Source organism: Barbus barbus (genome assembly GCF_936440315.1).
Source record: "Barbus barbus genome assembly, chromosome: 5".
NCBI classification, from domain to species: domain Eukaryota; kingdom Metazoa; phylum Chordata; class Actinopteri; order Cypriniformes; family Cyprinidae; genus Barbus; species Barbus barbus.
The window spans coordinates 6,527,937-6,544,027 of NC_136733.1; the positions used below are offsets into that span (position 1 = coordinate 6,527,937).

The 16,091-nt window shown below is 37.1% G+C and overlaps 1 protein-coding gene across 1 annotated transcript in view; it reads left to right on the forward strand.

The window, feature by feature from the left end:
- Nucleotides 1-2,906, forward strand: part of LOC306870509 (BMP/retinoic acid-inducible neural-specific protein 1-like) — a gene marked incomplete at both ends in the record, with an annotated part of 38,977 nt that extends 36,071 nt beyond the window's left edge. Inside the window, one exon of the mRNA XM_079417816.1 lies at nt 1,766-2,906. Coding sequence (XP_079273942.1) covers nt 1,766-2,906 — 1,141 coding nt within the window. The remainder of the gene's footprint in view (nt 1-1,765) is intronic.
- Nucleotides 2,907-16,091: the final 13,185 nt, after the last annotated feature.

Genomic DNA, 16,091 nt, shown 5'->3' on the forward strand with positions numbered 1-16,091 from the left:
ACATCTACAGTCTGCTCTCTCTCCTCTCCTCCATTATCCATTAGGAGAGAAATTGCGGTGATGTACGTCACGCAGTCTGTGCAGCAGAGCGCTCTGAAGCGTCATTACAAACATGCGGATGTGAAAACAAACAGCATTCTTCCTCGTCTTCTCCATCTCATCCCCCTGGCAAACTCAAGTCAGCCACTTGTTTCAGCAAAACAAATAATTGTGCAAAATAAAACCAGCAAGCCACTCTGAAATCCATATTGGGGAAAGCATTTAGAGAATATAACACATGGGAGTCAGACCGCATAAAGCTTGCTTATTGCGAATAAATATGAAAAATACAATATTAAATGCCACAAGCGAGTCGACTGAGTATGGCTTCAAATCCAAAAGACTAATCTTAAGATTTTTATTGGTCAGGCAATCTGGAGTGAACTGAAAATCAAATATCATTTGGCTAGGCATATTTCTTTACTTATATATATTGAATGCAATGTGCTCTATTATGAGAGATGCTTATAAGTTTACAGTTTCATTTCACTATTGATAGTCTGTGGACATTGCATATGGTTCACGATAACGGACTAATGAAGGAATGCTCATATTTGTTGCTTTCAACTTCCATTGCACATATCATTTCAGAAATGTGTTTGTATTTCAAATAGGAAAACTTTGATATGATTAGTTAGGGTTTGATGAATCACACTTACACTGGGTTGCACAGGTTTTGTGTTTTGTGCAGGGATACGTCATTTACATTGCCTGGCTAATGTGGTTGAAATTAAAGTTATAAATATATATATAATGTATTCAAGAAAACAGTAAATGTGTAATAAATAATACATAGCAGATGTGTTCCAATTATAGTTAAAGGAAGTGTTTTCTTATTGGATTAAAATAATAATAATAATAATAATGTCTGCCTAAATTGAGCTCAGAAATTTTGCATTTAAGATTTTATGTGATTATTATTATTATTAGTAGTAGTAGTAGTAGTAGTAGTAGTAGTAGTAGTCTTATCTTGGCATTTCCATACAGCATTTTTTATGTGATATCCAAAAATGTAAAATAAATTATTAAAAATAAATAAAAGTATGTGGTTGGAAACGTAGCTAGTGTAACAAATTGAAATGAATCCACACTGAACTGACTTGAGCCAAATAATGACACTATTGTCTTCTGTACAGCTGCTGAAATTTAAATGAGCTTTATTATGAATTTTAAGCATTAACACCATTATTATTATTATTATTATTATATTATTATTACCGGCCAAACAAATGCTAGCACTGCATAAAGTCATAATTTGTCCTCCAAAAAATTGGTTGCAAGGAGAATTCTTTGTCAGCAATCAAAGAACTGCACAGCTAACTGTAGCATTGCCTTTTTGTGTTTATAACATCAGATGGAAGACAGGGATATCAAGTAGGAATATCCCGCATCTGACTCTGTTACTCTCTGGGTTCATTAGCATGTCATCGCAACCTTTAGCACTTTGTCTCCCAGAAATCAAAATTCAGGCGTTCAGTTCTCCCCTCTTGCATCAGAGAAGCTCCAAAGGCTTTCAAAATGACAAGGCAAAATGCCTGCGGGGAGAGAAAAGACGAGTTGTGCATTGGGAAAATTTGACAGAATACATTATCCATTTTAGTGATTAGACTGTAACAAACGTCAGGAGGCTGAGGCGCTAGCTTTGTGCCTTTGGACTTAACACTGCATTATTAATGGATCCTTCTACACACCTGGCTTGACTGCATTGTTATCTGTCTCCTTTCAGATCGGTGCTACAATGGCTGAACCGTGTGCAGTCGTTCCTCTACTGCAACGAGAACGGCTTCTGGGGAACCTTCCTGGAGAGCCATCGCACGTGCGTGTGCCACACAGGGGCTACCCTTTGCCAGAGGCCCATCCCTTGCGTGATCGGCGGCAACAACAGCTGCGCCATGTGCAGCCTGGCCAACATCTCGCAATGCGGCTCCTGCAACAAGGGCTACAAGCTGTACCGCGGACGCTGCGAGCCGCAGAACGTGGACTCGGAGCGCAGCGAGCAATTCATCAGCTTTGAGACTGACCTGGACTTCCAGGACCTGGAGCTCAAGTACCTGCTGCAGAAGATGGACTCACGGCTGCACATCCACACGACCTTCATCAGCAACGAGGTGCGCCTGGAGACCTTCTTCGACCCGCGGTGGCGCAAGCGCATGTCGCTAACGCTCAAGAGCAACAAGAACCGGATGGACTACCTACACATGATTGTAGGCCTGTCCATGAAGATCTGCCAGATGCGCAACAGCAGCGTGGACCCCATGTTCTTCGTTTATGTCAACCCGTTCAGCGGAAGCCACTCGGAGGGTTGGAGCATGCCATTCGGCGAGCACGGATACCCGCGCTGGGAGAAGGTACGACTGCAGAATTCGCAGTGCTTTAACTGGACCCTACTGTTGGGAAACCGCTGGAAGACCTTCTTCGAGACGGTGCACATCTACCTGCGAAGCCGCGCTAAGGTGCCCACTGTCCTGCGGAACGACACGGGCCAGGGCCCTGTGGATTTATCTGACCCCAACAAACGGCAGATCTACATCAAGATCTCTGACATACAAGTGTTCGGCTACAGCCTGCGATTCAACGCCGACCTGCTGAGGAGCGCTGTGCAGCAGGTAAATCAGTCGTACACACAGGGGACACAGTTCTACTCGTCCTCGTCCATCATGCTCCTACTGCTGGACATACGGGAGAGAATTAACCGTCTGGCCCCTCCGGTGGCCCCTGGGAAGCCCCAGCTGGACCTGTTCTCCTGTATGCTGAAACATCGGCTCAAGCTCAACAACAGCGAGATGATTCGCGTGAATCACGCCTTGGACATGTACAACACAGAAATCTTGAAACAATCAGACCACCTTACTACCAAACTTTGCTGAAAACACAATTAGAAAGAAGAAAACGTATTGAGGACAAAGAAAAAAAAAGAGAGAGATAGTCCTTTTTATTTTCTTTCTCCGTTTGATTTGGAACCTTTTGGTTTGATTTTTGATGTATTATTAACAACTTTGTAAGTGTAATTGTTAAACGGAAACTAAAAATACAGAGAAATCATTTTAGTTCACTAAAGGAAAACAAAAAACAAAAAAACTAAAAAAATACTGTATCATATTTGTCGAAGCATGTCTGTCATTTCCTAAAAAAAGAAGAATACGAGAAAAGATCACTATTACTATTAAATTCAACATCCAGTGAAACAGAGGCCTTGATTTTACTTTGAGGGATCAAAGGTACATCTTAAACTGCCATTCTTTACTGGTTAACACATTTTTAGAGATGTAAAGACAACTACGTAAGGGCAGAAACAACATACAGTAATTAATTTGAGGCACTACCATGTGGTTATCATGCATCTTTTAGATGAGATTTTTACAGCGTAAGGAATCATTGACTGTACTGTCTTGTCCTTTCATACAACACCCTCTAAGAGAGCTTGGCAGTGAGTTCAGTACAGATGTCCACCATCTTGCTAGACGTCCAGTTGTCTTGATTGTCGTTTATTGCCTCTCGCCAGGTGAACTGAATCCTGGGTGGGCTCCCTCTGTTGTATTTTCAGATTTGCGCTCTTGTTCTTCAGCGAGGTTGAGTCGCTTCGGTGCCTGAGTGCAGTATCTATGGTTGAACATAATCAATTCATGCTATTTCGTACTGCTTCGCATAATGTACACATTGTGATTGCTGATGTGTCAAGCTTTTTTGCAGCACCGTGAACAAAATTTGATCATTTCTCTTTTCCTTAAGGGTCAGCATAAAGCCATACATTTCTCAGAGGGATGAAAAAAAATAGAAAAAAGAAGCTGGGCACATTTTGTGAGAAATGTCCTATAAATTGCTTTTGTATTTTTGTTTTACAGTCTTTTTCTAATGAAATATAGCACAGTGGTCTGAAAAAAAAGAAAATTATATATATATGTACTGCGGGATTATGGCATGACATTGTAAAGCCATTGCATTTTCATTAACAAGAAGGAATCCACAAGAACAGTATATTAAAACTTCAAATATCTATGATGGTTTTAATCTCAAAATCTGCTTGTATACCAAATGTACACTTTACTTTTATAAGATTTAATTCGGGTTTTATATTCCTTGATGCAATTCAGGTTTAACTTTTTGACATGTCGACTGATTAATCTCTCTACTCTAAAATCCTGGGATGGGGGATTTTTATTTTTTATTTTATTTTTTTGCAAAATAAACTTAGAGAACTAGAGTAATTTCTAGCATAGGGAGAATTCCATTAGTATTAGCATTAATTATTTTATCGTCATTATTATTATTCAGTCTTATTAAGTGCCTGTTAGCAATCCCTTTAATGCTTTTTTTTTTTTTTTTTTAGTTTAAAAGGAAGATACCATCTAAATCTAAACACATGCCACTTGACTCATGGAAACAGGGCCAGAAGCTTTCTTGCTGTACTCTGCATGAATTGAAAATAACCTTTTGAGAGGAGACTTAACCTGGTTAATGAATTAGAGTTAAATGTATATTATAAGTGTAAATACCTATTTTGTCTTGATATAACCATGGAATCAAAAGCTTTTCTTAGATTACAGCAAATGAACCACAGTCCATTAAACACAACGCAAATCCACCTCGAGCACAAGTTCTGTAAATATCGCAGGTCCCCCACAAAAACATTTGCCCTCATCTGGAGAAACATCACCAGCTGAAATGGATCTTGTCCAAGCTAAATCTGTTAATGATCAACACGAGCACATGCACTTCCATGCACTTCTGTTGAAACCATGTACGACACACTATCCGATAGAGCGTTCAGTGGGTTGAGAAACTGCTTTCAAGTACTTTATGTAATTTCTGCTGTTCTGTTGAAATAACTATATTGGCTTTCTTCAAAATGAATGTTTCAAATAATAATCTATTTCTCATTAAAATGCTATATTTAATAAGAAGACCAATGTTTGTTTGTACCGCACAAAGCAATCACACAGAAAACAAGGGGTTTATGGTTTCACGCCAATTCAGTCCCAGTATTTTCTAATCTTAGCCTGTTTGGTGTTAGAGTGGCCACTGAGCAGACTCTGCTCGTTTTTGAGACTAACAGGTAAGGATGCAGTAGAAGCATGCCGTGGTTGCACCTGAGGGAGCTTGGGTTAAGTGTCTTGCTCAAGGACATACTGGTTTACAGAGGCATTCAAGACTTCCATGATAAAAGTAACATTTCTGGAGTCAGAACTCTAACACAATACCCCTTGATGCCGAAGAACTCTGGTGAGACGAAGAGTTTCTGCCACTGTTTCACACCACAGGGCAAATCTAATCTTGTTTCCCTCATAATTCCTATCAAGATGACATATCATTAGAAAATCAAATCACAGGTCTGAAATATTGTGGAAAATGTTAGTTTAGAAAATGCAAATTATTAACATTTATAGAGATGGATGAAATAACAGCTGAGCCTTAGTGTGTTTATTATCATCATTTGGATAGTCTTAAATGTCTTGATCAAACTGGTGTATTAAAAAGAAAACCTGAAAGGATTATTTCAGCAGTGTTGTAGTTTGGACATGATTACACCAACTTTGGCTATCTGGGAAAATGTGCCTTTACTACATTTTGGAAAAGTCAAAAAGTATCTAAACATACATTTCACACTAGTTTCCAGTTGAAATGAACACTAGAGGCATGAAAAACACCAATAACTTGTATTCCCTTTCACAAATTATGATTATTGGGGGAGAGGAGAGTATCAAATAATAAAGAATTATTTTAATGCAGTTTCTTGCACAATACTATGTTATGAGCTTAAAATACTTTTACCATAGTATGAGATTTATAAATTCATATATTTTGATGTTTGCATCACATAACCAGCTCCATATGTATGGATGTTTTGGTATAATAAACTTACTCACTAGCACACCCGGTACAGCACAGCATTTGTAATGTGAATCGAGTCCCACGATGTAGAAACAAGATGATTACTTCAGTAAATGTGTTTTTATCTTACACTTGCTTTTTGTAAGCACTATACGGTTTAGGGGTACATTGTTTTCTAATGCAAACCTCACCTGTTTCAGATAAAACTGAACATGATTTTAACGTCACTCACTGGACATTTCACTTTGAAAGTGTTGCGTAAAAAGCAACAAAATACCACAACAGACATACTTTTCTAATGAGCCTTATTTGGATTACACATAAAAGAAAGGAGCTGATATTAATGTTACTGATTCTGATGAATAGCTTAAAGTTGCCATTTTGATTTTAAAATTGCTTTAGTCAAGGTTTAAAATACAGGGTTGTTTATGTGCTCCACACTCACACTCACGTAACCTGACAAACGTGTACATCTTGCTTCAATGATGCAGCTATCACCACTGGGCTTCCTTGTGTTATATAGATGCAATCATTAACTATTTTATGTTATGGCAAATTGGTGGCTATTTTGTATGAATTCGTACAACCACATTTGTACATTTTCATGCATTTTACTAATGCCACAGTCATGGTTATGATTATCGTTGGACCTTAATGTACCTTCCTTTTTTTTCAAATCTTATATTTTTGTGTGATTCTCATCATACCAATTTCTGCAAAATCTCCACTTAGTAAAATAGATGTGTTTTCCTGTAAGATTGGGTAGATCCACCCTTAAATCTTTGGTCTTAGATTATATCACCTGTTTTATTTACTAGAGCACTCCTCTCCTCAACAAGACACCTGATTCATTCGCAGTTGTTGAGGGACATGTTATATACCAAGGTTTAATGCGTTGAGTTAGGACTTTAGACAATAGGCAATAATTGAACTGAATCACTAAGAGCAATAGTAATGGTGGTTACCTTAGCAACTGCCACTAATTAGAAGGTGCTCCTCATCTTGTCAATAATCCTTTAAGTTTTGCACAGTGAACTCATAGGACACAAAGAAATGGACGCACATGAGCACTCACAACATGTCGTCAATTACATTTTCCCCACATAACAGAAATAAGCCTCTCAACCCACCAAGGTCAAGTAAACCACCCTCTTTCCCTGCCAAGCTCAGTATCGATGTGTGGTTGGTAAACTGCAGACGTTGCGGTATTGTCCTTCCAGTGGCATCCCATTACGTGAAATGCTGATTAATGCTGTAGCATGCAGCAGCTAATGAGGCGAATGAGTCTTTGTGTGTGAGCTAGCCCACTGCTACACCCCCACCCAAACCACAAATGCTCTGCCAGGATATAATTACAATGTCCTAATAAATCACCATGCTTTGTGCTTAATGTATCGTAAGCTCATTGCTAAGATTGCGTGAGCAATTGATATGGAGATCCACCCGACCGTCAACGCCAATTGACTTGTTCAAAGGATACAGGAACTTCAAGCTATGGTAACTGTCCTATTTAATAGCACTCTTGTGTACATAGCAAATGAACTACAATGACTTTTGAGAAGTATAAAAATGCACCAAGAATTTACGAAATCACACTCCCCTAAAAATTATCAAGGAAAATGGATTTTAATATCCATCTTGACCATTTCATACTCTGATATAATTTATTTATTTGGTGAAAAGGTAGAGATATTAAAATGCTGAAAATATTTAAATTTTAAATATTTTATAAAAAAAAAAAGAAAAAAAAAAAACAACATTTCAATATTATCAGTTTTGTTGATTATTCATGCACATAATCCAATGGAAGTTGTGCATGCAAAAGTGTTGTGTAAATTGTCCCAGATGCTTCCATTTAAGACCCATGAAGATGCAATTTTGGTTATGCTAAACTAGATCCTGTAGCTTTAGACACAGATTATCTTTGAAATTTGGCCAAAAATGTAGCATTTCAAAAAATGTTCAAGTTTACATGAAGCTGGCTGGTTATTTTGTTCAGGAAGGCGCACTCTCAGAAATAACGGTACAAAAGCTTTCATTGGGGCGGTACCTTTTCAAAAGGTACACTTTGTACCTAAAGGGTCCATATTGGTAACTTAAATGTACATATTAGTACCTAAAAGGTATCAAAGTGTACCTGTGAAAAGGTACCGCAACAGTGACAGCTTTTGCACCTTTTTTTTCTTTTTTCTTTTTTCTTTCTGAGGGTGTACTGACCAAATGACAGTGTCCACATTCTAAGATATAAGTCTGGGACAGTTACCTTGTGTTTGTGGTTTAATGGTGATCTAGACCAAAGGTCACCAATTAGCATGGTCAAGATCCCGACCCCTTGACTTGCTTCACACGGGCTGAGAATAATTCCCCACAGTGCTGATTATCATGACAACAGAGACACAGTGTCTGCATTGAAAGTGAGTGCCGTGACATGACAAAACTAGATCGCGTCTGTTAAAAAATAGAGCTGTCTACGCTGCAAGCACCCACTCCACATGACAGATGGCCTGTTTCTGTTTTTGATGCACTGCACAGCTACTCAGAAACTTTTGTTTCCCAATCTGACTATAATAAAATCATTTAATTCACAGATATTAGTGTGAATTGTATATAATTGTTCTTTTTATATTTAAATTCAGCTTTAAATACATTTAAAATGTCTCTGGGCTACCAATTTCAGCCATCGTTTGGTTATGTAGGCCAATGGATTCTTTTTTAAAAAACTATTTCACAAAGCAATACTCTTTTGACCATTTAAGTATTGCAAAGATGTACATGGCTTCTTTCATGTCTGTACAAGCCACAAACTTTGTCCAGACTGAAATGCAAGGATGCTCAGAGATTTTCGGTGGAAATGAATAAACTCAGGCCAAGGTAATGACAACAGATAAATTGGTACACCAGCATGACATTCCATAGCAATGCAGCTGAAACACTATGATTCAGTACAAAATCAATGCATGAATGTGAAGCCACTATAATGGCCTGCCTTCAGGTTATTGTACATCTAGCCTTGGGTTTCTGAGAACATTCAAATGAAATGGCCCAGGTATAGGGCTGAATCAATTCAAGGTTTTCCCCTTTTGTTGCAGCAAAGACGACTTAAATGAGGATCTTGAAAAATGTTCCTTGCTTTTCTATCTATAAGTACTCCCAAGTCCAGGAGACAGTATTCACTGCCAGTCAAAGAAGTTGTGCATTGGATAAGTTTTCAAGCATGTGAAATATGAAGCATGCTGATGCTTTTAAAACAGTCCCAGAAGAATCGCTATGCCATCATTTTACTTCAAAGACATTTAGTTTGCTTTGAAAAGCAACAAAGCAGTTATGTTTGATGCAGACATGGTGTTTCTGTATCAGTTTCTGTATGAGACATCTCAACAAATTGTTTCTGGCAAAGACAGTCCGGCGATTAGAAGAAATTCCTAATTTTGTCACCTAACTGAGAAAAAAAACAAGCTTTTTTAAGATGCATGGATTTGTAAATATGCTGTGGCAACTATATAAAAACAGGCTCCTAATTTGCAGAAAACACAACAGTCATGAAACGCCATAAATCTTCATTCGCAGCTTTAGCTCTGAGAAAATGTTCCACGAGGCAGAAGAAAGCAATAAGGACAAAGATTTATCATCTCTATCAGTATCTTCAATCACAGAGGAGCAGAGCGAGATTTGAGCTTTGCTCTTTGAGAGGAAGACACTAAAACACTAAACAATACACTAAACATCAACAATATGTCATGAATATCCCCTGTGCTCCAGCATCAGACGGCAGGACTAACCTGGGATAGATCGATTGTACCCTTAAACCTCCAACCCTGTAGGGTTTTACGTCAGATTTGGACACAAGATAAGAACGTTATTATCAAGGGCCGAAAGCCGAATGTGCATCTGTTGGTGTTCTTGCTATGCTGTTTCTTTGGTCAGCAAGCTACTTAACCAAACAACAAAAGCAACCATAAAACAGTGTAAATACAAAACAAAATTACCATATTAATTATTTATGCCCAAGTGCATGATGGGAACAATGGGATCATGATGTGGATATTTACTTATACAATATTTGTAAAAATAAACAATTCCAAGTAAAATATAAGAACTTATACTTTATATTTAATTTAAACTTTAAATTCTACAAGCTTAAATTGAGTACTAATATTGAATTTACTCCTTTTTTTATTCTTGCCTGAACCAAATTATTTAATGTAGAAATTCCATTGGTTTTTCTGCAGTATTTACTTAACCACAAAATATTTTTTATCAGTGTAAAATACCAATATAAAACCTCTCACCAAAATTTCTGACATAGTAAGAAATTATTTGTAACTCAGAGGACTAAAAGTTCATGAGGTTCCACTTGTGTGGTCAAAGTGAAGATCATGGGTCACTGAGTTTAGAGGATTGGGCAGTTTAATAACATCACTGAGAAAAAAAAAAAAAAAAGCATGAAAAATATTTTTCCAGATCTCCTCCTGTGACACTCTTTGTCTGTCCTTAATCAGCCGATGACATCAGAAAGGCTGGCAGCGGCCCCTGCGGCCCAGAAGAATTGGAGCACAACGGTCTGAGCCGGTATAATAGGATTACTGGGAAAGCATTTCACCGGGGAACTACAACCCCCAATAATCCTGTTTTCCTCATTGTCCTCTTCCTGTTTCCGTTTAGACAGCATCAAATCGAGCACTTACTGAATAGCTGAAGATCTGACCTTGATAAATGTCTTCTGAGAGAGACAAGTGTACTCATAGAGAAGCACTTCTCAGATGAACGCTTCAGAAAAACAGAAAAAAATGCTGATGAGAAAGCAAACACACAAGTCCAAACATACACTATTTACTAAGTTCAAGTTTATTTGTATAGCACTTTTTACGATACCAATCGTTGCAAAGCAGCTCTACAGGAAATTAAAGGGTTGGATCCAAATCACGTTATCACGTTAAAAAATTATGGATATACTGTTAGTTCAGGATGAAGGATGTCCATTTCTAGAATGCTTGTGTAACATTTCTTCCCAATAAAAAGCCACTGGGCTTACAATTTTTATTTATTATTTTATTTTATTGTTTTGCAAACGGACATTTTTAACCTTGGTTTGACATCCTCATTTGCCTTAAACGATTGAAACATTGACTCGGTGCGTATATCGAGCCCAATCTCAAGGCAATTCGTACATATTTTACGAGGTGGCTAATTCGTGCGAATTCGTATGACCTCACTCGTACAAAATCATGCGATTTTTGCTAAATTGTACGTATTTTACGAGTTGCCAAATCGCATGAATTTGTACGAATGACCTACACCTAACCCCGCCCCTAAACCTACCCGCCACAGGGTTTTAGACAAATCGCACTAAATCGTAGGAGTGAGGTCGTACGAATTCGTACGAATTGGCCACTTCGTAAAATATGTACGAATTGCCGTGAGATAGCGCTGGAATATCATAGAATGAGCATGCAATGGACAAAGGCTTTTTTTTTTTTCACTCTTTGCTGTGCTATGAGCAAAGTGACATATCTGCTGCAGTAAAGCAACTCTCCCTGTATCACTAGCCCTAAAAAAAGTTGAATGAAATTATGAAATGAAATTTCCAAACTTATGCTTAACTATTTATGTATTTTATCAGAATTACTACATAAAACACACACACTCTCTTCTGTAACAAAGGCTCCTTAAGTCTTTTAGTAGTAGTACAAAAAAAAAAGCTACTTTGCTCAATCGTAGGACAAGAAAAGCAAACAGGAATCGTTACATCTGCTTCAGAAATGTTCCCAAATTAATCTGTCCTGCTGGGAAAGTCAATGGCTCTGGTATTGGCCAAACACATTCATTAGCATCTGTGCATTTACAAGCAAACAGTCCTGCCTAAAATGTCTTTTCACCACAGAAACAGTATCATCAATCATGTGCTGGAGACTCTGGCTGCCATGTTCAGCTCCTGAACACACTTCTATTTCATTCAGTACTTCTTCATGGGACAGAAGCAGCATCCAACAAGTTCGCCATGTACTAGGGCATCACTGACTGTCAGGAAAGGCGGCAGCTGGAAAAATCAACCCATCTCTCTGTCTTTCCACACTATCATGAACTGGGACAGAATAAATTTGTGCACAAATAAAAGTTTGAAAGCTGGATGCAACTAAGAGCTACTCTCAAATGATCCATCACCTTTGCATTAAAGCTAGAACAATGTCAAGTCTAAATCCTGAAAACATTTTAAATGACCCAATTCATGATCTAAAATTCATGATCTAAGTCCTTTAAAATTATGTTTTGTCATTTGAAGCCAATATTACATTAAAAATCTAGCCAGAGGTTATCAGCAGCAGGTTAAGACACTGACATATTTGCAGCCCCAATTTATGCTGTGTGATTGACAGAATAGAACGAATTTACATAGCGATGACCAGCGTACAACCTTTCCTGCTTGCAAAAACATGGACCTGGGCACGCTAACAATGTACCCCTGCCAAACTCAAATAGGCCACCGATAGCAGCTTGAGACAGGGATGAAACGGAGTGAGAGAGAGAGAGATGTGTATCATGTTAATATTCAACATGTTCCCATAGCCCTTTTGTCATAAATCCATATTTTTCATACATACTGTAAATAGACTCTACATATACTACAGACATTTTTATAGCCCCGGGGGTTGATTTTTTTATTTATTTATGTTTTTTGGTTTTTTTTTGAAGGTCATATTAAAACCGTCCTGAAAACTTCTACCATGCCTATTTTTATGTTTGCTACTAATGTATTTTATTTGATTGTTTTAGCCTTGTCCCAGATCCAGACATTTAATATTAACATATGAAAATTATGCCACAAAGATTTTATTTTTATTATTTTATTTTTTTCAAAAGTAAGTCACCACTGAGAAGAATATGCTTGACATGAAATATGAGATGAACAACGTACAAATCACGATAAACATCACTTATGAACTGAATAATTGGTCCCACTTTATATTAGGTGGCCTTAACTACTATGTACTTACATTTCAATTAATCATTTGGTACAATGCACTTATTGTGTACATGCGTGTTTTTACATTGTACTTATATTTTTTAAAATACCTATATGTAATTACATCTGTAATTAATTTCTGTAATTACATTTATATTTACACTGTTGTCCAATCCCTTACACCGTAACCCACCCTTAAACCTACCCATACCACCAAACCTGTCCCTAACCTTACCCGTATCCCACCACAATAGCAGCAAATGTGTTTTTCAATACAATATGACCACAATAAGTACATTGTACTTATTTTTTGATGTAAGTACATAGTAGTTAAGGCCACCTAATATAAAGTGGGACCGAATAATTTTATTGTACTTTTTTCCAATTATGCGGTAAATTTATAAAATTATATATATGAAAAAAATATATATATTTTTGAGTATTTAGCAAGACAAAAGAGGATGTAAAATGTCACGTTTAGCACAAAATGATTGCTGATTTGAGATGTGATTGAACTGACATTTGTTCCCTTTTCACCACCAAATAAGGAGTGGATATATATATTATAGTGCTGTCAATTATTTCAAATATTAATATAATATATTGATATTGTTATAATTTCACATCAAATCTCCAAATTACTGTAGAAGCAACATAAAGGTGGTCTATTTGTAATATGTTTAATGTCATCTTATTACTAGTCTATTATTAATGAAGGCAAGTAGCAATACTGCTACTGATGTCTCTACTAAATATATGTCTCCCTCAATTTTATCCATTAAATACAGCCATTCAACATTACTGTATAATTTAAAGCCATTACTTTCATCGGCTTTGCAAAATATAACAACTTTTAATTTTAAGTGAATTTAAAACGTCTTCACATAAACTATAAATTGTATATGCATAAACTATACATTGACTATACATATTTAAAAACAGCAGTGCTGTCTTTTTAAAACCTAAAGTCTGAAGCCTGTGTATGAGCAAATATACGAGGTCGTATACTGCTTCAATGTGGATTCTAATAAAGCTGCTGTGGGAGTGACTGTAAATTGTAACTTTTGGAAATGCAATTGTGATTTCTATTTTATTTTGCTGTTGAAAAGGGACCGCAAATCATAAAGTCATATTTGATATGGTCTCCCGTGTAGCTTGCTATATCTGCATTCCAAACCTGAAAATATAACAAATGTCAAACTCATGAAGGTATTGCTTGGTCCAATTGCTCTGTATGTGGATTAGCTGAAGTCTGGGAGCAATAATGAGATGTGGGGTTAAAAACTACAGTTTAGAATGGGTCAAATATTTTCATCTGTTTAGCAACATTAGACTTCCCTCAGGTAGATTGCACATTATCAGCAGCTCACTGTCTTTGTGCTAAACCTGGAAGGCTGTTGAGCTCATGAATATTAATTACTGTGCTTGCATTGGTCTAAATTGATTTGCTAAAATCTAATTATGGGTGGCGATATATCAGCACTAGCCAATGGATATCAGTTCCACCCATTGCCAACCAATCAGAGGGCAGAGGCTTCTGCTTGGTTTCAAAGTTTTTTTGTGTTTGTTTTTTTCATAGCAATGCAATTAGTCAGTTGAGCCCCTTAAAAAATTAATAAATAAAAAGGGCAGCTGATATTGTCTCTTTAAAATAAACAAATCTTTTTTTTCTTTTCCTGAAGCCAAGCAAGACCTACTAGACTGAAGCACATCACATTTTCATGTGTATATCTCAGACTAAAACACCCCACATCATAGCTGACAGTCACAGCGGTCTTCTGTTGTGTGCACTCATGATATGTGCTGCAAGAAGCTGCAGGTACCAAGACAAATTTCAAACGTGTCTGTTTGTCTGTTGAACAAGTCTCGACGAGCAAGAGAAGCAGCACGAGCAACAGCCAATGACATTGCAAGAGTGTGGAGGACAGTTATGAAACGGAGCAGGAGCCAGAATGTGAGAGAATATCTTTTTTTGTATCATAACCCTAGTGGTGGAGGAAAATAATTTGATAATTGTTGCAGATGTTCTGTGGTATGTCATCTAAATGTTGCAACAACACCACTGTAAACAAGAAACTATGAGTCTTTAATTGCAGCAGCCTTCTTTCTAAGGGCAAAAATCTGTGATAAATGTAATAACTGCACATTAAGGTTCACTTTGTAAATGGGTGGTAAATAGATACAAATGACTAATAATGTCATGGGGAAAAATGATATGCATTTTTAACAAAGGGAATATTAAGATTGAACTGAATGTAGTGTCACTTTTTAATTCTTAATATGTTATAAATTAGTTAAAAATGACAATTTTTGGTAACACTTAACACCTTTATATAATGCATTCTATTTTTTAAAGTAATTTTAATGCACTAAGTATCATGAATAATTGTAACTACACTTATAATACATTATAATACTCATCTATTATAATTACACCTTTAAAAAGTATAACACATGGCAAACAAACATTCAAATATTGTAAGTCTATACATTCACAGTTTCATATTTTTTGTAGTTTGCACATTAACACTGATTATTATTATTATTATTATTTTTTTTTTTTTTAACCATTACATTGTTTTACTTTAATAAGCATTCAAACACAGTAGCAAATTACCGAACACTACACACAACTCGTTTTACTTTTTTATCCATAAAAATTCTAGATAAAATGAAATAAGCTTGACATTTCACAAGATATTATCACGTCTTAAAGAGATAATTAGCTATTCTTCATCCTCAGCTCAAGGTTTGCCATGTCGCATGCACATTTTAATGTCTATTTTTTGCATGTGCAGTATTTATATGTTCCCTATCTGTCGGTCACTACGAGTTATGTCGTGACGACATTAGGGGGATTTACTTGAGAGCCTCGACTGCCTCTGATAAGAGAAAACGCCAATGAAATTTGGCTAGTGGATTTTGCATACCTGAGCCATCCCCATGCATACGGGTATAAAAGGGCGACAGGTGCATCCACTCATCAGATTTTTGCTTCGGAGCCGAGTGGATGAGAAATCTTCAAAACAGATCAGATCTCCACAAAGCCGTCTGCCTCGAAGTTTGTTCCTGGGTGGCGTTATGGTGCAGACAGCGGTGTCCCTGCAGCAGCGATTCCCCTGGGCACTTCACCTGAAAGAGCAAATTTCTAAAACACTGGGCGGTTCGCGTCTTTTTAAAGATGCCGTTCCGTCCGTGTTCTCTTGGTTGCGGTCGCTTCCTGTCCTCGGATGACGGTCACGAGCGCTGTCTTCAGTGTCTG